The 26,917-nt window shown below is 39.1% G+C and overlaps 1 protein-coding gene across 1 annotated transcript in view; it reads left to right on the forward strand.

The window, feature by feature from the left end:
• Positions 1-26,171, forward strand: part of sart3 (spliceosome associated factor 3, U4/U6 recycling protein) — a 42,234-nt gene extending 16,063 nt beyond the window's left edge. Inside the window, exons 5-19 of the mRNA XM_041202225.1 lie at positions 265-370; positions 1,618-1,742; positions 2,922-3,077; positions 4,231-4,369; positions 6,125-6,232; positions 8,754-8,831; positions 10,369-10,427; positions 11,563-11,672; positions 12,282-12,394; positions 14,708-14,784; positions 16,484-16,643; positions 19,539-19,984; positions 22,719-22,871; positions 23,675-23,862; positions 25,424-26,171. Of these exons, the coding sequence (XP_041058159.1) occupies positions 265-370; positions 1,618-1,742; positions 2,922-3,077; positions 4,231-4,369; positions 6,125-6,232; positions 8,754-8,831; positions 10,369-10,427; positions 11,563-11,672; positions 12,282-12,394; positions 14,708-14,784; positions 16,484-16,643; positions 19,539-19,984; positions 22,719-22,871; positions 23,675-23,862; positions 25,424-25,613 (2,208 nt within the window). The 3' untranslated portion in view covers positions 25,614-26,171. The remainder of the gene's footprint in view (positions 1-264; positions 371-1,617; positions 1,743-2,921; positions 3,078-4,230; positions 4,370-6,124; positions 6,233-8,753; positions 8,832-10,368; positions 10,428-11,562; positions 11,673-12,281; positions 12,395-14,707; positions 14,785-16,483; positions 16,644-19,538; positions 19,985-22,718; positions 22,872-23,674; positions 23,863-25,423) is intronic.
• The last annotated feature ends 746 nt before the right edge of the window (positions 26,172-26,917 follow it).

Genomic DNA, 26,917 nt, shown 5'->3' on the forward strand with positions numbered 1-26,917 from the left:
ATGTAATTATAAAAAGATGTGTATAAGTGTTTGAGAAAGGAACAGTGATTACAGATTATGGAGACACCATGTGCAGTAGGTAAACTGCTTCAAACACTTTGTCACCTTCTGAAATTCTCTCTCAGTTGCAGTGAAATTTTAAATTGTTCACTTGAAATCAAAATGCTTAGGAGGATTGGGGTCTTCTGGAATGTTCAAGTCCGTTCCTCCATTTCAAATCCAGTAATTGACAGTTTAATTAAATGAATGTCTTCCCTCTCTCAGCCCTCAGCTGGCAGCATTTTGACTTCGGATCAGCAGGAGATGGTGAATGCACAACTTGACCGAATACACACACTGTTCACGAGGCAGCTGGGTGTCCCTTTGCTTGGTAAGATGCTTTTGAATTTACCCTTGGCTAAATGTGCATCTATTAGAAATATGGGAGTCGTGTTGGATTTGTTTCGTGTAGAGTAGGTGTTAGACAGGCACTTGTAAAATCTTTCATAATTGGACCAAGAACATAAATTACTGGGAGGCAGGGCGATTCTGCCCACAGCGCTCACTGCTTCCAAAAGACCATCGAAAATTGTATGTGTACACCAACTTTTTATCATCTTCAGATTAATTAACCATTAATGAGAAAGTCAAGCAATCTATTTCTATCTACATTATCCAGACCTTTCACCAAAGGCACTAATTGTATTCCCTGGCAATATATTTTCCTCCAACAATGGGGCATATATCCAACTAGTTATGTCAGCATATCCTTGAACTTAGTTTTTGAGCTCCAGGTTCCTCCACTTTTAATTGACTTTTCAACATGTTATACAATATTTACAATTAATTCCAAATGAGACCTCCCTTCTGAATTCCACATGCAGTCAAATATTCTAGAACTGACTCCTAAACTTGTTGACAACTTCATCAAAAGACTTAAAAAAAACCCACTTTGTTACTGTGTTGCTGCTAGCTTTCCCTTCCCTTTTAATTTCTTGCTGGCCTACCTAGTGGCACATTGCTCAAGTGATCGTATCCTAAAAATGTAGCTTATGGAGTCAGAGACTGGAGCCCCTCTTTTTCATTATTTGAAGCTTTTAAAAATTATATATTTCCCCACTTTGCATCAGGTGACTTGAAAAGAAACATATGGTAAATGCATTGGAGGATCTTCCTGTGGTTTTGTCATTCACATGTCCAAGATGTGTTTGATTGTTGGATGGGTTTCTGAGTGCTTCCTTACATTTTGTGCTTTATCTCATGCGCAGCAAACATTTGAACCTTATGACCGCACCTGTGTGAGTTGCACTAGTTCTTGGCAGGAGTGCAGAATTAAGAACTCTTGTTCTTGCTCCTAAAATAAAAAAAAAAATCAGAGCTTTCTAACCTAGTTGAAGTTACAACATTTGGCAGTCTTGGAATGGTATAGCTGGCATCTTGCAGATATTTGGGCCTAGATTGTTTGTGCTTTCCTTATTGAGAGAGGTTCAGTATATGGGTAAAGGATGCACTCTGTTTATTCTAAATGAATGCATCTTAATGTTGTGGAGTTGCTAACTGAAGTCAAGCCTTAGCCGTGATTATTTCACTCTCTTCTTGATCGGATTGCTTACTGCCATCTGTTTGTGCCCCGTATAGATATGGAGACTACATATGCTGAGTACAAGGAGTGGGCTGATGAGCTGCCTGATGAACCGGTGACACAACTGTATAAGAAGGCCCTACAACAGATGGGAAAACGCAAGCCCTATGAAGAAAATCTGGTATGGTTTAACCCTCTTTTACTCTAGCATTTGAGTTCTGGAGGTGTGGCCATAGTTAAGACCTGTTCAAAATGCATTATAAAAGAAAATTAATTTTAAAATTCACTGTTAACAGTTGATGTTTCAGTCTGTGTGACTACCTTGATGTTTTTCACTGTAATGTACATTTTGAATAAAAGTTTGTGACTCAGCAAGTAAAGTGACAATGGAAAATAAAATCAGTAGATTAGAGAGAAATATGGAGTTTAGTTTCACTCCAAGACCATATGGTGGCCCAGATCTGGCAGCCAAAGTGGTTATACTCAGTTGATAATTTTATTTAATTTGAAGAGCATTTAGCCATTAATTTTATTTCATTTCATCTGCATTGATCATGCACTGCTTATGACAAGTAGCTGACATGATCCCAAGATCTCTGATTCCACATATTGAATTAACTTATTTATTAAAGGTGTACATTCTGATGCCCCAATGGAGCAGCACAATAATGAGTCAAAAATATGGCTATTAATCTACTTTTTTCCACGTGTTAAGTTCTTGAACATGGCCTGTCCAAGATGGCACTAAACCAGAGGCGTTCTCTGGATGTTGGGAGTGAGAACAAGTCAATCCATAGTGGATTTATGCTTTTCTTTGAGGCCAACCTACTTTCTGTTTTTTGGAGTCTGGACAAAATTACCAGGTTCATCGATTTTTTTTTTTTGTTTTGTTTTTGTCAAGGATTTAAAACGCAGTGCTTACTGACTGATCCCTTGTGCTTCTTCCTCTGGTGTTTTGATTTGCTGTGAGAGTTATGTAGCACTGATTCTGGGACCTGACTGACTGGTGTATACATTTAGTCCCATTTAGGTTGTAGGGCCGCCTTTTATAATTGTGTCACAAGTGAGTGATCCCAGCCTTGTATTAGATTTGTCCAGCATTACTGTTGTGGTATGGTTTCTAATTTGAGGAATTATTTGAGGAAACTAAAATACTCAGCAGCTCAGGCATCATCTGAGCAGGGAGAAACAGAGTTTCTATTTTTATTTTCTGTTGTTATTGATGAATTAGGTGATGTGCATGCCAGTGGGATTACTGCTGTTATGTAATGAGCACTAAAATATTTGATCTTGGAAAAAGAATTCATTGACTTATTGGAGAATTATGTTTCCCAAATCATTTTTGTTTATTCCATTACAGTTGGTAGCAGATCCTCCAAAATTAGCAGAGTATCAAGCTTACATTGACTTTGAAATGAAGGATGGAGACCCAGCACGGATTCAGATTATCTTTGAACGGGCACTGTCCGAGAACTGTTTAGTGCCAGACTTATGGGCACGTTTCACGCTCTATCTGGTAAGGAATTTCTCTGAGAAAGTGACCTCTGGCCGAGTGCTAGAGTCCTCCGTGGTCTTCAGTGGAGCAGTTTTACTGGTATTTGGATGGATGTTGTTTGAGAGATCAATGTTGGTCAGAAAACAGGGAAAACTTCCCTGCTCTTCTTGAACTAGGACCATGGGACATTTTACATCCATTTGAGAGACAGATGAAGCTTTGGTTTAATAGAGGCCTGAAGAAAGTGATTTGAATATAAAGAATGATCAACTTAAGGATTGGATTCTTAGATAGATTGGAGGCAAAAATCCTGGAATCATTTAGGAACCAATTGAATTGTGGGATTTTCAGATTATTCAGGATGGTTGGATTAAGATGGGCTAACTGGTCTTCAACATCTCTAAATATCTTGTGAATTTTATAAATTTGCTATGCTTTCTCCACTAATTAATCTGATGACTTTAAGTAGAAAAATGTGTAACAGTTTTATAATGGGCAAGTACCATTGTCTAAGGAGATTTAAACTAAATGGCTGAGTAGCTCCATGGTCTGTACAAAAAAACCTATGGTGGTATCTACTATCCCTGATAAATGTCTGCTATTTCAGACTACCACATGACTTGTTTGGACTGCAGATGAGGCTCCCTCCTGATTATCTTAATTGGAAAGTATGTAGAATCTCTTCGTCATTAATCCACCATTTGCTGGAGCTTCCTTTATGCACCACTAGTTGGCAATTGTACAGAATCCACTTTCCAAATCCCTTTTGCATATGGAGCTCCCACCTCGCATAATCTTCCTTTAGTTGGTTATTATTCAGAACCCCTGTTTTCTTATCTGCTTTTAAACAGGTGATGTGCAAAAGAGTGGATGTGATATAGAGTGACCCACTTCCTTGATCCATCTTTAGTTGAACAGAGTAAAGTTTCCCTAAGGTCCGTTTTCTCTGGTGTTTGGATTCTGGAAGCGTTGCTTCTTCACTTATAGCAGACTGAATGAAGCGGATTGAATCCATGTCTGTGAAACAGCACATAGTATGTTGTAAGAGAAGAGTTCTGGACTGAATTGCTTTCTCTTGTTCCATACTTTATGATATCTGTTTTTCCTCTCTATCACTACTCAGGCATCACTATTGATTTGATTCCAATCTGCAAATCTATGTTTGCCATTCCAGGACAGACAGCTGAAGATCAAAGATCTAGTTTTGTCTGCACATGAGCGAGCTGTTCGAAATTGCCCTTGGATAGTTGGGTTATGGAAACGATATCTTCTAGCACTAGAGCGACATAAAGCTGAACACAAGATTATAACAGGTAACCTTGTACTGAGAACAGCCCATTGCATTAGAAAAGCCTTAGCTTAGTTTCATGTTTAGGCAGAGAGAGCAGAATTCCTTCTAACTTTTTTTAAATCTACCTCCCTTTCCTTTTCCGTTTAATCAGAGTTAATGAGAGGGAGAAATGAAACTGGAATAAAAACCCTTACCTTCTGGTTAGGTTTGTTCCCACTTAACATTTCTAAGACATCTTTGGGAAGCTCTTCCTTTCCTTCCCAATCCTGGTGCTGAGTTTAATGGATAATTATACTTTTAATCGGGTGTAATTAACCCATGCTAAAGCAAAATATTGTGAATGCTGGAAACCTGAAATAAAAGCATATCATCTGGAAACACCCAGGCACCATCTGTTGGGAGAGAAACAAAGTTAATGTTTCAGGTCAATGATTTTTTATCAGAACTGGAGATTTAACAGGTTTTAAGGAAGTACGGAGACAAGGAAAGAAGGTGGCGAGGAAAGAACAAAAGTGCAGGTATGTGATAGGTGGAAGACGAGAGGTTAAATGACAAAGGTGATGATGATGCAAGGAAAAAGGGGATGGTAATTTGGTAATTTGACAAGTAGACGGAACAAAACATGGGTCTAATGCTGTAAATCGGAATTCATTCTCATCATCAATAGCCGCTGTCTGAAAAAATGGAGGCAGAGGTTATGATCTCAGTGTTGAGTCCAGAAGGCTGTAAAGTGCCTAGTCCTTAATCTTGTGTTGAGTTACCTTGGAATTGTGTAGGTAGCTGAGGTCAGATTGGGAGTGGGACAGAAAATTAAAATGATATGACCAGAAGTTCATGGTCATGCTTATGGACTGAACAAAGATGTTCCACAAAGTGGTCACTCCATCTGCCTTCCATTTCCCTAATGTAGAGGAGACCGTAAGACATAGGAGCAGAAATTAAGCCATTCGGCCCATCGAGTCTGCTCCGCCATTCCATCATGGCTGATAAGTTTCTCAACCCCATTCACCCACCTTCTCCCCGTAACCTTTGATCCCCTTACCTACATCATGAGCAATGAATACAGTAGACTAAATTGAAAAAAAAAAGTAAATCTTTGATTCATCTCAAAGCTCCGTTCTGCGGCCCTGGATGGTGGAAAGGAGGGAGGTAAAAGGGTGCCAGGAAAAAGGTGCCATGGGAAGGGCAGAGGGCATTGGGGCTGAATGAAGAGTGGAGGAAATGTTCCCTTCAGAATGCTGAAAGGAAAGGGAAGGTGCATTTGGTAGTGGCATCTGGCTGGAGGTGGCGAAAATGGTGGAGGATGACCCATTACATGTTGGGAGGCTGATGGGGTAGTAGGTGAGGACAAGGTGAGAAACTTTATTGTGGTTCTTGGAGGAAGGGGAAAGGAAGGGATGAAATAGTAGTGCAGGAAATGGGATGTACATGGTCGAAGGTCCTGTACACCACGGTGAAAGGGAAACAACGTCGAGGGTGAAAGAAGACAAATTGGTATGAAAGATCGCATCATCATAACAAATAAGATGCAGAAGCTGGGAGAATGGAGTAAGGTCCTTATAGAAAGTAGGGTGGAAGGAAGTGTGGTCAAGGTAGCTATGGGAGTTGGTGGGTTTATAGAATAAATTTATAATTAATCCACGCACCTTCTGATTGTGCTTATAAAGTTTTAGGTTATTGAGTAACAATGTTCTATGACATTGTACAGTTTTTCTTGGTTGTTACCTGTAAGACATAATTTCTATGGAATTTACTATGTTTTTATTGTTATTGGTAGAGACCTTTGAAAAAGCATTGAATGCTGGGTTCATTCAGGCTACAGACTACGTGGAGCTTTGGCAGGCATTTCTTGATTACCTGAGACGGAGAGTTAATTTCAGCCAAGGTACAGCATAAAAGTGACTGTCTACTTGTTCAGTTTTATCTCATTGACAATGTTATCTAGCAATGGCAAAGTGTAAACGGCAATAAAATGTTTCTGAGAATGGTAATGTTTTTCCTTGCAATTAATATCTGATTTGAGGCAAGTTCACTTTTTCATTAAGACAGGAGAGTGGAGAAGTCTTACAGGAATGCTAAAGCTAGATGCAGGTTAATATGAACATAGGAAGATAGGAACATACAAATTAGGAGCAGGAATAGGCCACTCAGCTCCTCGAGCTTGCTCTGCCATTCAATAAGATCATGGCTGATCTGAATGTAACCTCAATCCCACGTTCCTGCTTACCCCCGATAACCTTTCATCCCCTTGTTAATCGAGAATCTATCTAGCTCTGCCTTAAAAATATTCAAAGACTCTGCTTCCACCGCCTTTTGATGAAGAAAGTTCCAAAGACTCAACACACAGAGAAAACATTTCTCCCCATCTCTGTTTTAAGTGAGCGAGCCCTTATTTTTAAACAGTGACCCCTAGTTCTAGATTCTACTACAGGAGGAGACATCCTCTCTACAGCATCTTGTCAAAGCCCCTCAGGATCTTAAAGGTTTGAATTAAGTCACCTCTTACTCTTCGAAACTCCAGTGGATACAAGCCTAACCTGTGCAGCCTTTCCTCATAAGACAACCTGCCCATTCCTGGTATTAGTCTAGTAAACCTTCTCTGAACTGCTTCTAACTCATTTACATCTTTCTTTAAATAAGGAGACCAGTATTGTACACAGTACTCCAGATGTGGTCTCACCAATGCCCTGTACAACTGAAGCATAATCTCCCTACTTTTGTAATCAGTTCCTGTCACAATAAATGATAACATTCTATTAGCTTTCCTAATTACCTGCTGTACCTGCATATTAACCTTTTGTGATTCATGCATTAGGACACCCAGATCCCTCTGAATCTCAGAGCTATGCTGAGGTACTAAGAATGAAAAGTTTTTTTTAGGAAAAAGCAGTTGGCAGAGAAGGTACTGGACTTGGGAGTCTGGTCATAATGCTGAGGACCTTTTGGGGAAAGTAGAAGGTGGTAGGGACTGAGATATTGTGGTGTGGAGTTAGGGTAGGCTGAGATAAAGTCTGGTGAAATACATGTTGAAGAGGGGAGCTTCAGTGAGGCAGAAAGAGTCTGTCATTGAAATAGTAGGATGAGGTAGGGGTAAGGTTGGATGATGATGTGAGATTAAAAGTAAACAGTCTTGGTAACGGATAGGATGACAGCTTTGAGATTCAGCTAAGGGATGGAAAGGGACTCAGTTTCTATACAGCCTGGTTCAAAATGAGGAAACATCCATAGGGTTGTTGCTAAGAGAACAAAGTTTTGAGAGGGATTAAAAACAAGTCTTGTGGTCTACCTATTGTTTGGTTGGAGGCAGTTTTGGCTAAGTCATGACATAATGTCAGAGGAGCAGCTGGGCAGCAGGAAGTCCGTTATGGATTGAGCGATGTGGCGTAGTGGTAGAGTAGGGTGTCATTAGCATACTTGTGGTCACTTTAATCAGAACTGTGGGTGATGTCACAAGAGGCAGATATGAAAGAAGAGGAGATCAAGATGGAAGCTTGAGTGACTCTGGAAGTAATAGGCCAGATGTTGTGGGGGATTTTGGGGGGTGGGGTGGTTGGCAGAGAAAGAATCTTTTTTTTGAAGATTCATTACTCATTAGTTGAGTTGGGCAGGTAGCAGTGGAGACAGGTTAGTGTAACCCAATGGAGCTGGAACATAGAGGAAAGGTGGTGGAGGATGTTGGTGAGACAAGACAAGTTGAGTATGTTGGAGAGATTGAGCATGGCAGGGAGACAAAGGCAGGAACTAAATTGAAGGGAACCAAACAGGAAGTTGGAAAGGTGGGTGTGAAATTGGGTAGACCCTAGAAAGGAAACAACGTGAGAGCAAATGAACAAGGCTGTGCTTTTTTGAGGAGAGGGCACTGACTGCAGATTTGAAAGTGAAATGCACAATGTCTGAACTAAGAGAAGCAGTTATGAGATTGGTTAAAAAAAAGGTCCAGATGACAATTCATAACATTAAAGCTGGACCTACTTAAAGCCTCTATGATTCAAACAGTGATGTGACCCCCCCACCACCAAAGTGTCACAGTTATCAGTAGCATTTCATAATCACGAGAGGGGACTCTTATTTGTAGCAAATGAAAGGCACAATGCTTGGCTTACCATCTTCCTGCTGTTGAATAAAGGAAAACGTGAACCCGTTTCCACAGTAGGATTAGGGGGATATGAGGCACTGAGAACTAACATCTGGACAGTGGAACTCTCTATCAGTGGAGGCAGAATTGGATGGAGGTTATAATTATCTTCAGCCCTGAGACTAAGCCCATAACTTTGTTGATTTTAAACAGTTGACCATAATGTTGCCTCCCTCTCTCCCACTCCCTCAGACTTGTCATAAGGTCGCCCTCTTTCTTTTCGTGTAGAGGTTTGCTTTCCTATTAATTCTTTGTCATTTTGTTTGAACAGATTCCAGTCAAGAACTGGAGGAGCTCAGATCAGCTTTCAGTCGTGGTGTGGACTACTTGAAACAGGATATAGAGCAACGTATGTTTGTACTTTTATGTTTTAAAAATGAATTGTCAGTTATGCTGTAGTCATTTATTACAGTGATTGACTAATCTGGCCAGAAAGAATACTTGGTATTATCAAGCATAAAGAGGCAGAGGTGGGAAATGGTCATTCCTTCATTAAAGTTAATTTCTCTTCAATATGTTAATCAATCCATTGTAGCATCCAACTGTTTTTTGAGAACTCATTATTTATTCTACTATTCTGTCAGGCAAATTGAAAATTTATTACATTTGTCAAACAGAATATTCCTTTTCTAAATCTATGTTGGCTCTTTCTTGTTCAGTTATTACTGTACATGTCGTATTATAGCTATACTTTAGAATGGATTCCATTATTTTATTTGTTATAGATACTGAGTTAATGGGTCTGGAGTTGCCTGTGTCAGAATTGTTAACTTCCTAACTATAGGATACCATATTTCCTTGCTTCTATGCAGAACTTTGACAGTGCCAGGTCAATAAATTATTGACCACTAGTGATGTTCTGCAGGACTGGAATTGTATGAACAGTTGGAATAAATGTATAGGTAAATAGAATAGTTACCTCCATTGGTTGAGTTACAATGGGCACAGTTGGCTGAATTACTCTCTCCATAGTGAAATGATTTGTGATGATAGCTGGTGTCCCACACAATCCTCTCAGGTGTCCTTCAGAACTCTACAATATGTACCTCTAACCTAGAGTATTTCTTTTGGTCTTGTTCCTTCTTCAGATACCTCTTTCTTTAAAAGTCTCTGGGGTACAGAATTTGAATAGAAAGTTAGTATAATGATCTTCTGAATATTCCTAGAAAATATTCTTTGTGTTTCAATTATTTTGACTTACTAATACTTTGGCTTTTCACAAACCTGTTAATCTGCTCTTTTACCATATTACTGGAAGAACATTTTTAATATTGCTGGCTAAGGATCAGTAAACCCTGGAGACTACATTAGTTCTATGTTATGGATGTTGTCATTGAATGAAAATTACATCAGCTGCTAACCCTCTGCCACATTCAATGGCTTTAATTCTGTTGTCTCATTTTAGAAGAAAATGTAAGCAGCTAATATAGAAGGGCTTGGGAGGGAGTTGGCATTGCACTTGTGGCAGCTCAACTAATGAAATAAGGGATGTTACTGGCCCTTTGTTTATTATAGAAGCATTCTACTTTCAGTACTGCAGCACAAGTTCCTTGCTTAGTGTTTGGTGTTCTGTTTCAATTGTGGTAAACATATTTATAATGCATGTGTAAAATTTTAGTAGTTTATAATTGTTAGTTCCCTCATCATTCCGTTAAATATGTTGATTTTCATCCCTTGTATGGTTCAGGAAAGATATTTTACTAGTTGCCACCTATATACTCACTCAGGACATTAATGGGTGGGTTCCTAATTCCATCCAGTATTTCTCCTAGATTTAGGAATTAACTTGACTTATTCACTAGGGAAACTATTTTCAGTCTCTTTAATCTGATGTTTTTAAACTGTGGCTGATTAAAAAATTGAAGTAACTTCTGGCATTCCTGCAGGATTTGGTGAGAGTGGGGACCCCTCATGTACAATTTTACAGAATTGGGCGAGGATTGAGGTAAGATTACACATGGAACCAGAGAGCTTTTGAGAAAAGAGTTGGGGTCCTTTTTGTCCTCGGCTTTGATGTTTTGGTTTCTGTATTTCAGATTAATTTCATAGGTGAGTTCTTAGCCACTCATAATTTCATGAGTACTTTCACTAGTCTTGTATTTTGGTAAGATGCCCAGGTTAACAAAAACATCTTTCTTTAAAAATGCCTTTGGCTATTGGATCTTCCTGCACATTATCTTTTTCACTTCTTCAAAAATTGTCAGGGCATCATACCACAGCTTGCTTCAGAGCTTAGCTTACAAGTGAATGTGTGTGTATATTTAAATATATAGCTTATATATAGTATATGAACTACACTGATTTCCCCAAAAGGAAAATAATAAATATAGTCTGTGCTATACCATTATGTTATACTGAACTTTAACTTTTAAATTCAGCAGTCTTTTCTTCTTGTAGCCTAAGCAACTACTGAGGTTATATGACCTCACTTACCTCTGAAAAATCTGTGCTGACTCAATAATTTGAACTTTACAACTTAATTAAATGCTCTCCAAATAATTGCCAGGACTCCTTGAATTTGAATAATATTCACCAGGGATGAATTGGCCAGTTTTTTGTTTCCTCCTATATGTACATTTAAAATTTTCATTATGAGCAGTTAATGTTACTGACTTCAGCTACTTTTCCTATAGTTATGCAAAGGATAACTAGGCAATTTGTCAGGCAGAAGTATTCCTATTAAAAGTGGAAGGGGTGATCTACTAATCTCCTTAGAGATTCGGAAAAATGGTTTGTGCTGTGTGCTTCTGGGGAGTGAGCTGCTTTATATGTGCATTCCTGAGGGGACAGAAGGTCTGTCGCATGTCTAATAAGGACAGGTGGTTTGTTTCTGGGATGCCTAGGGGTGATTTACACTATCATTCATCCCTGAGGATGAAGGTAACTGGTTTGTGACAAATATCCATGAGTGTGTGGGTGGCTTATTTGACCCCAGGGATGAGGAGAGGTGATTTATGCAGAGTACTTGGAGATGAGAAGATTTTGTTTGTACTGTGTATTTGCTTATTGAAAGGTTGAACTGGATTATGATTATTGCTCACCCCTTGTTTGTGTGCTTACTATGTTAAATTCTTTTCTAGGCAAGACTTTCAAAAAATATGCAGAAAGCTCGGGAACTCTGGGATAGAATAATGACCAAAGGAAATGCAACATATGCCAACATGTGGCTGGAGTATTACAATTTGGAGCGGTAAGGGCATCAGTCTGACCAAACGGCAGTTTACATTTTTTTCCCACAAACTATCTTCCATCCTTACTCGAAGGTACGGTATGATGTGGGAGTATGACATACCGGCAGTGGGTGCTCTTTGGTACTCTATTGCAGTGGGCATTTTACATGCTGTACCACAGAGACAGGTTGCACCCGAACTGTGTGGAAACCGAAGTCCTAACAGAAAGGACAGATAAGACCATGGCAAGAAACTTGAATAGTAAAGAGGGAGAGCGCTTGGTGGATACAGTAACTTAAAGATTTTTTAAAAAAGGATGAGAACCAAAGGTCAGGGTATATGTGGATATAACAATAATATAAATACTGAAATCTTATAGAAATTACAAATACCTGATAAGAATGAACCAGGACTAATGAAAAGTAAGAATATTATTAAAATAATTATTCTGGCCACAGGGATAGAGAAGAAACATAATTGTGACCTTAGTAAAATGATTGGGTGAAGAGGGTGTGTGTGGATTTGTGGTTATCATGACAGGCGCCATAACTGCCACTGTTGGCAAGTGTATCTGCATCCATTAACAAATTATTTGATTTATTTTCTGTTTGCTTGTTATGATATTGCAGAGCTCATGGTGATCCGCAGCACTGCAGAAAGGCCTTACATCGAGCAGTACAATGTACCACTGACTATCCTGAGCATGTCTGTGATGTGTTGCTCGCCTTTGAGAGAGTAGAGGGTGAGTTCATGTATAATGTCAAGAGTGTGATAAAGAATACCAGAGATCACATCATTATGTGGCTGAAAATAAAGTGAGGGTGTGTAATGTGAAAGTGAAGCTGTTAACACAATCCTCACTCATGATGGCTAAGCAAAGCACTACTTGGGTGGAATAAGTGAAATGAGATTTCATTTATTCTATTTTGCATTGGAATATGTGACGTGCTATTTCTGAGACTGAGTTGTTCGAAGGCAGTGGATAAGGGGCCTCATGCAAATGTTGACATTCTTCCAGGAGCATCTTACTCTCAAGGACCCACTGCAAATACTGTTACATTCCCATGAACTCGCTGCAAAAGTTGATGTGCTTTCTGGAACTTTTGTAAGTGCTAACTTTACCAGGTTCTAACCCCCCTGACTCCTCTGCCAAATTGCTGATATTGACCTATATCTCCACATGGCAGTTGTGGCTAGAGTAGGTAAATGTGAATATTTCTAATGTGTGATCTTAATTTGAAAGAAGGCAGATTGTCAAGACACTTGATAGAGCCAAGAACTGATCTTGGGGCAGTCAAATGCTGTTACAGTATAACCAAAGGATGACTGATCCTATAGATTGTAAAGTTCTCTCCCAAGCTCTGGACCAAGTGCCCTTTTCCAGGAAAGGTTTAAGTTCTTTCCCTGCTGCTTTGTAGTTCCATAGAAATTGAGAGGCTGCTGACACATTCTAGCTCCAAGAATGCTGAATTCTTATTCTCAATTTTGATGGCCCATGTTCTTCTCGGGAAAAAAAAACTATGTTTTATGTTGGGGGTGATGGTTCCTTTAAGAACTAGGTTTTTCTGGAAGATAATTTCTTCAACTAGCTTCCAGGAACTGAACATATAACCAACTGGGAGATAAAGAATAGGAAAAAAAGGGGTAAACAATAAGTTAATTACAGGGGGAGTACATTGTGTGTGGTTCTATTTTCAAGTTTACTTTAGAACAAATATACTGCAGGGGTCAATTCTATCAAGCAGAATTGAGCTGAAAGTCTGGATAAAAGGGTTTAAACCCTTGATAACTAAAGGACTCTATTAGCAGTGAGTTGGACTTCTGGGATAGCCAAGCTGAGAAGAGAGAGAGGGAGCTCCTATATGCAAGACTCCAGAGTTAATGAACATTTAGAAACAGGAGAGTTCTGACCTGAGGTGGCTAAGCTTAAGACACTTGCGACACCTTTGTTGAACTGGGAGTCTACAACCATGGGATAGTTGGAGATTTGAAGGGACAGCCTTGCCAGAAGTAAGCAGAAAGCATAAGAATTCTCAACCCTTAGATGAATCTTTGAAGCAGTGCTCAGACCAAGTGGTTAAACTTCCAATTTCTGATGAGTTTCTCACTTTTCCACTCTCCCCTTTAAGTCCTGCAATAAGCTTGAGCATGTTACCTAGGATGACACTTCAATGCTGTGCATTGTCAGATAACATGTTAGGCTGAGAGCTAGTGGGTATAAAAGATGTCATGGTATTATTTGAAGGAGAGCAGAGAGTTATCCTAGTATCCAGGAAACATTTGTCCTTCATTCAACATCATTAAAATTATCTGGTCATTTATTAAATTCCTGTGTTCAAATTTGGCTGTGATGTTTGCCTCATAAAGGGGCTATACATCAAACATCATGGATTGGTTATAATTTGTTTTGGAACATCCTGAGGATGTATGTTGCTACATAAATTGATGTTCTCCCTCTCTTTCACTTTTAGTTCTATCCTGAAGGTGTTCACACTTTACATTCCACAGGAACTAACCATGTTTCATTACTTAGCCAGGTGGCCCTGAGTCATGTGTGAATTTCAGCAGTAAGCAGGCACTAGATCGAAGAGGTATCATGGCTGAATCAGATTGTATACTCACCCAGTGTCCAACATACACAATCAACAAGTGTCACTCTATAGCAAACAGGAACAGTAACCAAGGTTGATTTTCTTCCTCCAGCCCAGCAGCGCTGAGATCAATTGTAGCACTCTAAGCAATGCCCTGAGGTCAGCTGATACAGCATGGTCCCAGTTCTGGAATCATACCTGCTCTGTATGGCTCAGTGACTCAGTAGAAAAATTTGCTGAGCTGAAGGAAATCAATCCTTTCGGCTAAGTTTTATCAAACTTCATCTAAGTACAAGTCAAGCTACAAATGATTCTGTAACAGTTACAATCAAGGAATGTCAAGAAATTATGTTGGCTCTTTTTAACATTGTGCCATCTCCTTCAGTAACTTTAGAGAAACTTGAACAGGAATAATGAAACTCATTCAGAGTAGTAAAACATCCTTTTATCCTTTCCTTTTTTAGGCTCTTTGGAGGATTGGGACCTAGCTGTAGAGAAGACGGAGACCAGACTTAACCGTGTTAATGAGCAGAGAGCCAAAGTAAGTATATAGTGAATTGTACTTTTTGTCAGGTGAGGTCAGTTTTGGAGCTATTAGGGGATTCTTCCAATGCTTGGTATGGAATAGTTTCTGACATGATTAGTCAGTGCCATAGAGGATGCACTGTGATCATTGATATTCATTAAGAGAGGCTGGTAAGTAATTTCTGCCAAAGTTGCTCTTAGGGCTGACCATAGGAAGGTGTGCAGGGGTGGCTTGGAATGACTCAGCCTCTGAATTCTCTGTGTGTCATTAGGATTGGAGACGTCAATACCAGAGACTAGAGTTCTTTCCCACTTTTGGCACTGATTGTCAGTATTGTGTACTTCCAGATCCAATGTGTGCAAGTTTGATGTTGAGGTAAAGCACCTTCTATAGTATACCATTAAATGATCCCAGTTCAAATGCAGTGCGCTGACTGACTCCTCAGTCAACACAGTAAACAACAGAAATTTCTGTGGCAAATAGGAAGTTTTATCACATTTTGAATCCGAAGAAAGTTTCAATGTCTTTGTAGCTAACCTGAGGTACGGCTTGTCTGGTTTGAATTTTTATTATTGCAAAGCCAATCCAGCTGAACCAATACTAGGAGACTTTGTGACATTGTGTTGCATCAGGCTGGCTAATGTTTTAATTGCAGATCAAAAAGAAAAAAAATGCAAATAGTGGAAATCTAAAATAAAAACAGATTATGCTGGAAATATATTAGATCAGGTAGCATCCATGAAGAGAAATAGCAGGCTTTAAGGTTTGGATATGTATCCTACATCAGAAGGACAAGTAAACATTTTAAATTTGGTTAAATTAAAGACAAAAGGGGGATGAGGGGAGAACAGAAAAGCCACTAAAACTAAAAGAACATACTGCAAATGCTGGAATTTTGAAATTAAAACAAAATGCCGGAAAACACTCAGCAGGTCAAGCAACATCTGTGGAGAGAAAGAGTTAACGTTTCAGTCAATATTTCATCAGAGCTAACAAGCCAGTTGCGGGCAGGAAGGAGTAGGATTAAATCCTTAATATAAGGTTGTCGGATGATTTAAAAAAAATATCAGTGAGGTGATGGAAAGACATAAAAAGAACATTCAACTGGTTGAGAACATGTAAAGATATGGAGTGGTCCAGACAAGAAAAAAGTGCTATGAATGTAGCAGGTCTGAAAATGAAACAGAAAATGCTGACAAAACATTGTGGGGCTGTTAGTCCATTAAACAATTGGATCAGTCCCCTGGTGTGCACTGCCTTTAGATGAAAGGTGTCCATCCCATAAACTAGCCGTCATTCTTTCACACCACCCCAAACTTTTTCCACCTCTATCCGCCAAGCCAATAGCAGACCCACCTGACATGATTAGTATTTCCTGCCCGAAAGAAGAGGGGTAGCAACCAGGCTTGAACACAAACTTCAGGAACAGTACCACATCTTCTCCTAGATACTCTGTAGGCCTCTGGTCTGAACACTGACTTTAGTAACTTAAAAATGTAATTCTTTAACTGTTTATTAGGCGAATAACACTAGTTTCTATGGGGGATAGATATATTGAGACATATACTAAGATAGCTAATTCATGTTTATTAGTATCCTTGCCTCTCACTTGACCAGGCCATCTGGAGATTAGTTTTAAATATCATTAAAAGGAAAAGATTTTCTCCTTGAGGTGAATTAGTTTTCTAACCCCTATTTTTAATATTTTGTCCAGGCTGCAGCGAAGGAAGCCCTGCTGACAAAACAGGAAGAGGAGAAAAATATGCAGCGGAAGAAAGATAGATCTGAAAAGAAAGCTGCGAAAAAGGTCCAGAAACAGGCATTACCTGGAGACAAACGCAAAGCAGATGAAGAGGAATGGGGCACCCAAATTGGTATGACACCCTGTGAAAAGACTGTAACTCATGTAGTTAATGAGTGAGACCTATTCCATTTGTGCCAATATTTTAACGAGGGGATATCTCATAGAGTGTGTCAGTGATTAGGGCAAAAGTTTGTTTTTAAACTACTGTGTTCTAACATGGGGAAAGTTTAAGCTTTCGTTCTTTCAGCGTTATGGAGAATTGCTGCTGTATTAAATGAACCACAAAGCTCAGTTTACAGCTATATGTTCTTTTAGGTGAACAGGTTAGTTATTTCAATGTATTTATATTTAAGTGGATTGACATAATTTCAATTGGGTATCTGAGGCTGGGAAATTTAGTACTGGCTGACTAACCACTCAACAGGACCTGGCTGGAACAGAATTTTCTAATTTCAGATACTCCCTGATTTACTCCTGCACCCAGAAAAATATGACCGACCATACTCTCACTACTCAATTAGTAGCAGATTTCGTAGAGTAGAATCATACAGCACTGAATGAGGCCAATCTGCCTATTGTATCCATGCTGGCTCTTGAAGGAGCAGTTGTACTTTGTCCCACACACCAGCTTTTTGTCAGTGATCCTCAAATACCTGTGCAACACCTGTTTAAAATCATAAATGGAATCAACTGCCTCCACCCTTTCAGGTAAAGTGTTCCAGATCTTTTATAATCTTTTGTATGAGGGAGAAAAATCTTCTTGTCTCCTGTCTAGGTCTTTTGCCAATTATTTTAAATCTATGGTTATTGACACACTCAGCAGATATCTACTCTATCAAAACTTCTATTCATCTTTTCTGTTGTGAGGAGAACTGACATCTGATGAAGTGTCATCAACCTGAAATGTTAATTCTGTTTCTTGCTCCACAAATGCTGCCAGACCTGCTGAGTATTTCAAGAATTTTTTGTTTTTACTTTTAATGACTTCTACTCTTTACTGTCCCATGGATTCAAGGCCAAATGTAATCTTCACGTGAAGCAGGGTTAGAGGGCGAGGATAATTGGACTGGGCCATAGATGTATCCCCATTTTAAAAGATGGATTTAGTCATTTTTATATATACTTCAACAGTAAATAATATATAATGTATTGACAAATAGTACAGCAATTTAGGAAATTAGAAGGTAGAGTTGGTTAGGATGTAGTAGTTTATTTTAAAAATCTTTTTCAAATCTCTTATTGGCTTGTGAATAGTTCTAATTTTACAGTATATAAGGATAGATAGCTATAAGAGGTGTAAGGGGCTCTTGTCCTCCTTTGAAGAGCTCATCAGTGTCATTTTCTCCATCAGCCTCCTAACCCTTCTCCCATTTCCCCATACATCTCTCTTGTCTTCTATGAGGTGCCTTGGAAAGCTTGCTGTTTTAAAGGAACTAGGTAAAAGTTGAAGCTGCTGTGGGATTGCTGATGACCAAGGTCAAAATCTCAGATTTAACACTGGTTTACACTAGTTTCTTTTCACCACCATTGGGCTTGTATTCTGCTATGGGAATGTTCCCCTTGTTAAACCGATCCAAGCCAGATGGTGAAGTATGGAAGAGGACACAGATCTTTTCCTTGTTAGTAAGTCTATTCACAGTATGCAACATTATAGATCTCTGCCTCCTAACTACTAATCCAGTGTTCTAGCTGACTCTTCATACTCTGAGTACAACAGTGAAATTAGTTAACTAATAAACTAATTAACAGCCCTGCAAAGGGGCACCTGACCTATTTGTAACTCTTTCAAGTACAAACATGTTTCCATCTGTTCCTATTCAGATGAAATTACATTGTTTCATAATTTGCCATGGTGAGATTTGAACTCTTGATCCTGTCTGTGTAACTCTTTCGAGTATAATCCCGTTTCCATCTGTTTCAGATGAAGTTACATTGTTTCATAGTTTACCATTGTGAGATTTGAACTCTTGATTATTTTTTTTTAAATGTAACTCTTTTGAGTACAAACCCTCTTTTGAGTACAAACCCATTTCCATCTGTTTCAGATGAAGTTACATGGTTTCATTGTCTACATTGTGAAATTTGAACTCTTGATAATCTTTTAAATGAAAACCAAATCATTGAACTCTTGATAATCTTTTAAATGAAATTGAACTCTTGATACTCTTTTGAGTAAACCTGTTTCCATCTGTTTCAGATGAAGTTACATTGTTTCATAGTTTGCCATTGTGAGATTTGAACTCTTGATACTCTTTTGAGTAAACCTGTTTCCATCTGTTTCAGATGAAGTTACATTGTTTCATAGTTTGCCATTGTGAGATTTGAACTCTTGATAATCTTTTAAATGAAAACCAAATCAACAAAATTGGGAAAAATCAGGCACAGCCCCTAATTCAGGTCAGCTGTAAAACCAAGAACAAAGTTTTAAAGGAAACTTACAAACTTTAAATCAAAATGTGATTAAAAGGGTCAACAAAACACCCCAGTCCCCGCGGTGCCCACCGAGCACGGAAGGCCTCGAGAGTGCCAGCAGACACCGCGTGCTCCTTCTCCAGGGACATCTGGCAGCGAACGTAGCCGCGGAAGAGGGACAAACAATCGGGCGGGACTCCCCCGTCGATCGCCCGCTGCCTGGACCTGTTAATGGCCAACTTGGCCAGGCCCAGGAGCAGGTTCACGAGGAGGTCCTCCTCCTTCCCGAAAAAATATTTGTACAAACACATTTCCATCTGTTCCTATTCAGATGAATTTACATTGTTTCATAGTTTGCCATTGTGAGATTTGAACTCTTGATCTTGGGGTTACAAACCCAGTACCATAACCACTTGGCTATTTATCAGCTGTGTATCTTTAATAACATAATGAACCAACCATTAACACCCCTGTTGCTTCAGTTTGTCTTCCCATTCCCTGCTCCATTTATGACCACGAGGGAAATTTCTAATAATTCATCTTTAAATTTCAGATCAACCAAGTAAAAAGTCACGAGCTGGGGAACTGGAAGAAGCTGAGGAAGAGGATATGTCAACAGAATGTGGTCTGTTTGGTCGTAAAAACAACACAAAGATCCTAGAGACTCCAGCATTGCAAAAACAAAAAGCTGTAGCTGCCACAAGGAACAAAGTTCTCCACGATAACAGCAAGGATGACCTGACTGTGTTTGTCAGTAATCTCTCATATTCAATGCCCAATCCCGAGGAGAGGCTCAAGGCGATATTTGAAAACTTTGGTCAGATTGCAGACATTCGCCCTGTTTACAGTAATAGAGGACTTTTTCGAGGATATTGTTATGTGGAGTTTGAGGAGGAGAAAGCGGCTACCGATGCCTTGCGGCTGGACCGCCAGGAGTTAGAGGGTCGGCCAATGTTTGTTTCACCCTGTGTCGACAAAGCAAAGAATCCAGAATTTAAGGTACTACTTTTGGTATCTGTGTTGTGATTTTTAATATTTTCCTTTGTGTGACTTTTCTTTCAAGAAGTTCCAATTGGCTGTAGTGAAAGGACCCATTTAATCACAGGTCCACTTACATTTCTAAATTCCATTGGCTTGTTTGTGATATGGTTCAAAACAATATTGAACAAGATACTCAAGGTGCAATTCTGATAGAATTCTGCTCTCATCTTGATCTTTTCTGAGATGTTTCCTTCAATCCTCTCACAAACCATTGTTTCCTTAAACATTTTGTAACAATGAAGAATGGAGAATTTTAGCTAAGAGGAAGGATTGGATAGACTGGGGTTTTCCCTGCACACTGTTTCTTTTCAAATAATCAGCCAATGCCCTCTTGAATGCCTAGATTGAACCTGCCTTCACCACACTTGCAGGCAAAGCATTCCAGACACATTGAGAAAGATAAGGGGGATAGTTTGTCTTTGATGCAATCACATAGGTTGTCATTTGTTACTTTAAGAGCCATTTCTGTACTACGGTATCCTTTTCAGCAACATTTCAATTATTAATGCAATGCCAATAAACCTTTCTGGTCAAGAAAGAAAACAACTTAAACAGTTCAACCTCACAACTGTGTGTAGTAAATGCTTCTTGGAGATTTGAAAAATTTCAAATTCGTGAATATCTTTTTTTCTTTTGTTCGACTTTTCTTTCTCTCTCTCTTAATTCAATCTTTCTTGTTCTCTCTTTATCTCTCCACAGACAAATGCTTGTCTGGACCTGAGCACAACTCAAAAGTGCATCTCTTAATTCCCGGAATTTGCTGACCAATTTGTGCATTAATAGGGCCATGCGTCATCAGGTTGCCATTACTTTTCTCGCAAAATATTCCAGTTAATATTCCAGTGTAGGATGTAGAAATACATAGTATATAGGACAGAAACTAAGGCAGTGCTGCACTGTTGGAGGCGCTGTCTTTCGGATTAGACGTTAAACTGAGGTCTCGGCTCCCCCCTCAGGTGGATGTAAAAGATCCCATTTCACTACTTAAAGAATAGGGGACATGGGATCTTTTTTGTGCTCAAATCTGTAGAATGGGAAGAATGGGCTGAATTTTGCGTGAAAAGTAATGGCAACCTGATGACGCATGGCACTATTAATGCACAAATTGGTCGGCAAGTTCAGGGGATTAAACGATGCACTTTTGAGTTGTGCTCATGTCCAGACAAACATTTTTCTGTGGGGAAATAAAGAGAGGACAAAAAAGATTGAATTGAGAGAGAGAGAGAGAAAGAAAAGTCGAACAAAAAAAAGAGATATTCACAAATTTGAAATTTTTCAAATCTCCAAGAAGCATTTGCTACACACAGTTGTGAGATTGAACTGTTTAAGTTGTTTCCTTTCTTGACCAGAAAAGGATACCGTAGTACAGAAATAGCTCTTAAAGTCACAAATGACATCCTATGTAATTGCAACAAAGACAAACTATCCCCCTCATTTTTCTCAATGTGCCTGGAATGTACTGCCTGGAAGTGTGGTGGAGGCAGGTTCAATTGAGGCATTCACGAGGTCATTGGCTGATTATTTGAATAGAAACAGTGTGCAGGGTTATGGGGAGAAGGCAGGAGAATGGCACTATGTCATTATGCTCATTCGTGAGCTGGTGCATACACAATGGGCCAAATGGCCTCCTTCTGTATCATAACAAGTCTGTGATTGTTTTCTTTGGACAGAGAAGGCTGAGGGGATATTCAACTGAAATTATTTTAATTGTATAGAATTGAGGGACTGGAGAGTGGTTAAGAATAATCTATTTCCTTTCGTTAAATAGGTCAATAACCGGAGGGCATTGATTTAAAGTAATTGGTAGAATTAGATTAGAGGGTAGTTGAGGAGAGAGGCTATTTTTTACCTGGAGCGTAGTGGGGATCTGGAACTCTCTGCCGTAAGAGGGTGATGGAGTCAGAAATCCTCATTGCATTTGAGAAGTAGTACTTGGATATCACCATATAGTGTCAGCCGTGGCTCAGTTAGTATCACCCTCACCTCTGAATCACAAGGTTCTGCATTCAAGTCCCACTTCCAGGCTTGAACACCAAAATCAAGGCTGACTTTTCAGTGCAGTACTGAGGAGTGTTACACTGTTGGAGGTGTCATCTTTCCAATGAGACATCAAACTGAGGCCCAATCTGCCTGGTGGATGTACAATATCCCATGGCAGTATTTCAAGGAAGAGCAGGGAAGATATCTGCAGTGCACTGGTCAATATTTATCTCTCAATCAACAGAACATAAACAGATTATCTAGTCATTATTGCATCACGTTGCTCTCCCTAGCAAACATAGGGAGCTTGCTATGCAAAAATTGGCTGCTGCAGTTCCTACATTACTACAGTGATTACACTACAAAAGTACTTCACTGGCTGTGAAAAGCGCCACAACCTTCAATGTTACGGATCAATAGCTGGAGAGTAGGATTAGACTGGATATGTCATTTTCAGCGGTACAGACACAATGTGCTGACTAGTTGCCTCCATAAATTTCTGATTCTAGTGTATTCTCATTTCTCCACTTCCTTTGTCATGTCTCCTGATAATCTAATTTTTCTGGTATTCACTATTTTGCAAATTTTTCCCAGATAATGGAAGGCAGTAATGAGGCACTAGTGTTTACAAGATTCACTACCTTGAGCAGAAGCAGCAGAGCTTTAAAGAAATCCATTTTTTTCTTAATGTTTTGTGCTTTTACTTCTCCAGGTGTTTAAGTACAGCACCAGCTTAGAGAAACACAAGGTCTTTATTTCAGGTTTACCTTTCTCCTGCACTAAAGAGGAACTGGAGGAGATCTGCAAAGAGCATGGAAACCTAAAGGAGATCCGTCTCGTCACTAATCGCTCTGGAAAGCCAAAGGTACATCTTATATAGTAGCCTATTGAAAAGGTGGCATTTGTCAATCACCTATGAAGCAAGAACATTTCAGATTTTGAATAAACTTTGAGTAACTTGCCCTCTCTGGAAAGTTGATTTATTTCAATGAACTACTTGTCCATAAGCCTGGAAATTGTAAGCATCAAATTGCGTTTCCTTACCAATAAGCGAATCTTCTCCACATTCCACTGGCCAAGTTGGCTTGTGTTGGTTTTCCTGTGAATTCTCATATTGACTGAAAACAACTTGCCCTTTATTAGATTAAAATCTCTGAACTTTCGTCACTCTCAATGCACAAGAGACAGCCTGTTCCTTCAGTCTTTTTAAACTAATACTGAAATTCTATGTGGGAAGGGTAGTGTCCTTCTGACAGGGCAGGAGGTGCACACTCTGGCAGAGTGCTGGAGAACCATCAAGTCAATTAGTATAGTAATTGCAACATGAAGATGCCTATCAAAAAATTAGCCCCAAACCAGCTGTCCTATAGTCTCGCATACCAAATTTGAGGCTCACAAATTTGAACTCTGCCACCTCCTTGCCCTGCCCTGCCACCCCAAACCAGGAAATAAAAACTCCCATAAGCTATTTAGCTTTGTGTTATTTGAGTCCATGTAGAGGATCTGAAGACCATTTCTAGCTTTGTAATGTCTGGAGCTGAATGTTTCAACTCGGTTTGATTAACGTGTTTGTCCCATGCATTAGCAACTATTAAATGTGAATAACTTATTCTCAACTTACTTCTAATTTTTGGAATCTGAATAACATTTAAATGACTTTTGTTTCAGGGTTTGGCATATGCTGAATATGAGAATGAAGCCCAAGCCTCCCAGGCTGTTCTTAAGATGGATGGACAGGTGGTTAAAGATCACACAATCAGCGTGGCCATCAGTAATCCTCCGCAGAGGAAACAGACTAGCAAGGTTGAAACCAGCAGATCATCTGGCTCTCTGCTCCCTCGGCAGGTGTATGGAGCGTAAGTGCTGATCAAACTATTACAAAATTGAAACAGCTATGATTCAGTTAAGCAACTCCCTGGTTACCAATTATATCTAAAGCTGATTCCAGAAATTCATCTTGGACAATAATCGCTCCTGAGTCAGGAACATATTTTATAAGTGTTGCATTTTTGTGTTTGTTTTTAATGCAGGCTCCTGTTTCACATATGGGTCAGTTATATTTAGTCTGCCTTTTGTGGTGGTTACAGTGTAAGCTAGGACAAATGTCCAACTATTAGTAATTGGGGACCAGGTGCATGTGTCAAAACCAGCAATGCAAATAGTTAGTCAGTAACATTTTTTTTTCTCTCTCTAGTTATATATCTCTCTAATTATATCTCATGTCAAAGTGAACTTTGAAGTCGAGTCTTTTTAAAGAATATTGCAACAGTTTTTCTATTCAGATAGGAACAATGATAATTGACTTTGTAAAACTGATCTTTTACAGTTTAGGAGCTCAACCATTCCATATTGGAAATAATTATAATTGTGTGTCTTTCTCTCTCTCCTACATATGAATACAGGAACAGGATACAGATTAGGAAAGTATTGCATATTGGGATAGAATTTAATAACGAGGAAAGGATTAAGCAGGTAGATGTTGCATCTACGACTTATTTTTCCAAGTAGTAATAGGGAAAAAACTGCGGATTGTTGTGGAATGAGAATAGGTTGGAGATGGGTATGGAAATGTTTATAAGTAAAATGAGAACTAATCTTGTTGGTAAATTGTAACCTTGGAGGGACTAGTTTAGCCAGGTTTGGTGTGGGAAAGATCTGTAACCTTGGAGGAACTAGTTTAACCAGGTTTGGTGTGGGAAAGATCAGTGTGGGAGGCGGTTGAGTGAAGTCTACAGTGACCATGACATAAGTGGTCAAGTTGCAGGAAGAGTTTTGGTGCAGGTTGAAATTGCTGAGGATGAAATAGGGATAATATTTCAATATAGAAAATGCCATTGTTTGATTAGCTTAAATGAGATTCTTAAACAGTGCTGGATATTTAAGGGAACAGATAAGAATGAAAATGAGAGTCACCAGCAGAGGGGTTTGGGCAAGGGATGCAGTGGAATGGGTAACTAGGGGAGTTTTAATGACAGGAAGGACCTTAAGACAGCATTTAACCTATCGCTAGTTTCTGGTCAGATCCTTGATGTCAGTGCACTTATCTAGAAAGAGGTTGGGGAGAGCAAATATTTTCAATGTTAGTATGATATAGTGTTGGATGGGAGGGAGAATAGGATGAAAAAAAATTGTCAGATATAGTGACCGGAAACGGAGACTACTGAAGAGGACAAGTAGACAATCATTAGAAAGGCAGAACAGTTCCCATCCAAGTGGGAGCTAATATAACACGTGGGTGACTGAATTGGAACCTTGACATAAATACATTAAACTAAAATAAGTGTGGATAAAGTCAAGAATCCTTTAAATAGGGCTTGAGAATGAAAATGAGTATCCAGAACTTGCTAAATAGTCAGCAAGTTTGGGACTGCATGTTGATCCATGTGAATTGTCTCATGAATCCTGATATTTTTCTAGGAGAGGCAAAGGTCGAACACAACTTGCACTTATACCTCGTGCATTACAGCGCTTGCCTGTATCTGAAGCAAATACTGAAAATGGTACATTGAGGGATCAGGATGGCAACTCGAAAGGTGATTCCTCTATAATGGAAGAGACCAAAAAGATGACCAATGCAGACTTTGCAAAGATGCTGTTGAGAAAGTAACCTGTGATTACAGCATGTTATTAAACTGCTGAACATCTAGAAAAAATGTGAACTGCCTTTACAGAAATCATTTGCATCCTTCCACATCTGGTTAAGGATTCTGATGAGCCGTACTGAAATGTAAATAATTTTTTTAAAGAGTTTGACAAGTGTTAAATATCCTTGATGGAAGCTCCATGTTGCTTTTCTCTGTCAGAATTTTTTAAGCAGTTGCTCTTATGTATTTACAGAGAATGGCTTGTATGTGTTTTGTAACTGCTACTTGGTTAGTTTTAAACAAGTGCCCTGGAAGCTACTGTTACTTTGCATTTTTTGGTAAAAAGAAATATGTGTTTGTACAGCAGGATCACAGGGACCATTTCATTGTTACTTTGACTTCACTTTTTGATATATTGCTGTGATATTTTATATATTTGCATTGTAATGCAACATTGGTTAAAAATCATGTTTAGGATTCATTGTCTAAATATCACAGAGGATTAAGACTGGGTTTATAAGAAAATTCCATTGGTTCAAAGTGAAAGCAGTGTGTTTAATTAAAAACTCTTTAAAAAGGTACAAATCTAGATTGATAAGCAAAATCTATCCTTTCATGTTGTATCTGAGCTAGTGAGACTATTGATTCTGTACCTGAAACTAGAACTCATCTGGGCTTACTCTTAGCTTTGTCAGACAGAAGTTTGTGGGCTGAAGTTTCACTCCAGTGATTTGAGTGTAAAATCTTGGCTATTACTCTTAGTACTGCCTTTCAGATGAGGGGTTAAACCAAGGCTTCATCTGCCCTCTTACGTGGATGTAAAATATTAAATTACGCTACTTGAAGAGCCGTGGCTGACCAACATTTATCCTTCTGCCAACATCACCAAAACTATCTAGTTGTTATTATATTGTTGTTTGTGGGACTTTGTTATGTACAAATTGAAAGCCACCTTTCTCTCAATATTGACTATACTTCAAAAGTATTAACTTGGCTCCAAAGCACTTGGGACTGCCTTGAAAGATCTCTCTTCATTGCACTCGGGCTTGGACTGGTAGTAACCTAAGAAACAACACCCCTTTGTTTTGCCACCCAAAAGTGTAGTGATCAACCAATACTAACATCACTTATTTGTGTCCACATCCTTTTGTAAAATATTCTTTAGACTTGGTCAGGGTGGGAGAGAGAAAGAAAGCAAAAAGAAAATGTCTTTGGCTTGTAGGTGACAATTGGGTAAAATTTGAAACCAAGGTAGCAGCACAATGTGGAAGATTCAGCAATCTTGATACTTGAACCAGGGAGAGATATAGTACAAAGGTGGAAATAC

This window comes from Carcharodon carcharias, chromosome 13 (assembly GCF_017639515.1).
Source record: "Carcharodon carcharias isolate sCarCar2 chromosome 13, sCarCar2.pri, whole genome shotgun sequence".
Taxonomy (NCBI): Eukaryota; Metazoa; Chordata; class Chondrichthyes; order Lamniformes; family Lamnidae; genus Carcharodon; species Carcharodon carcharias.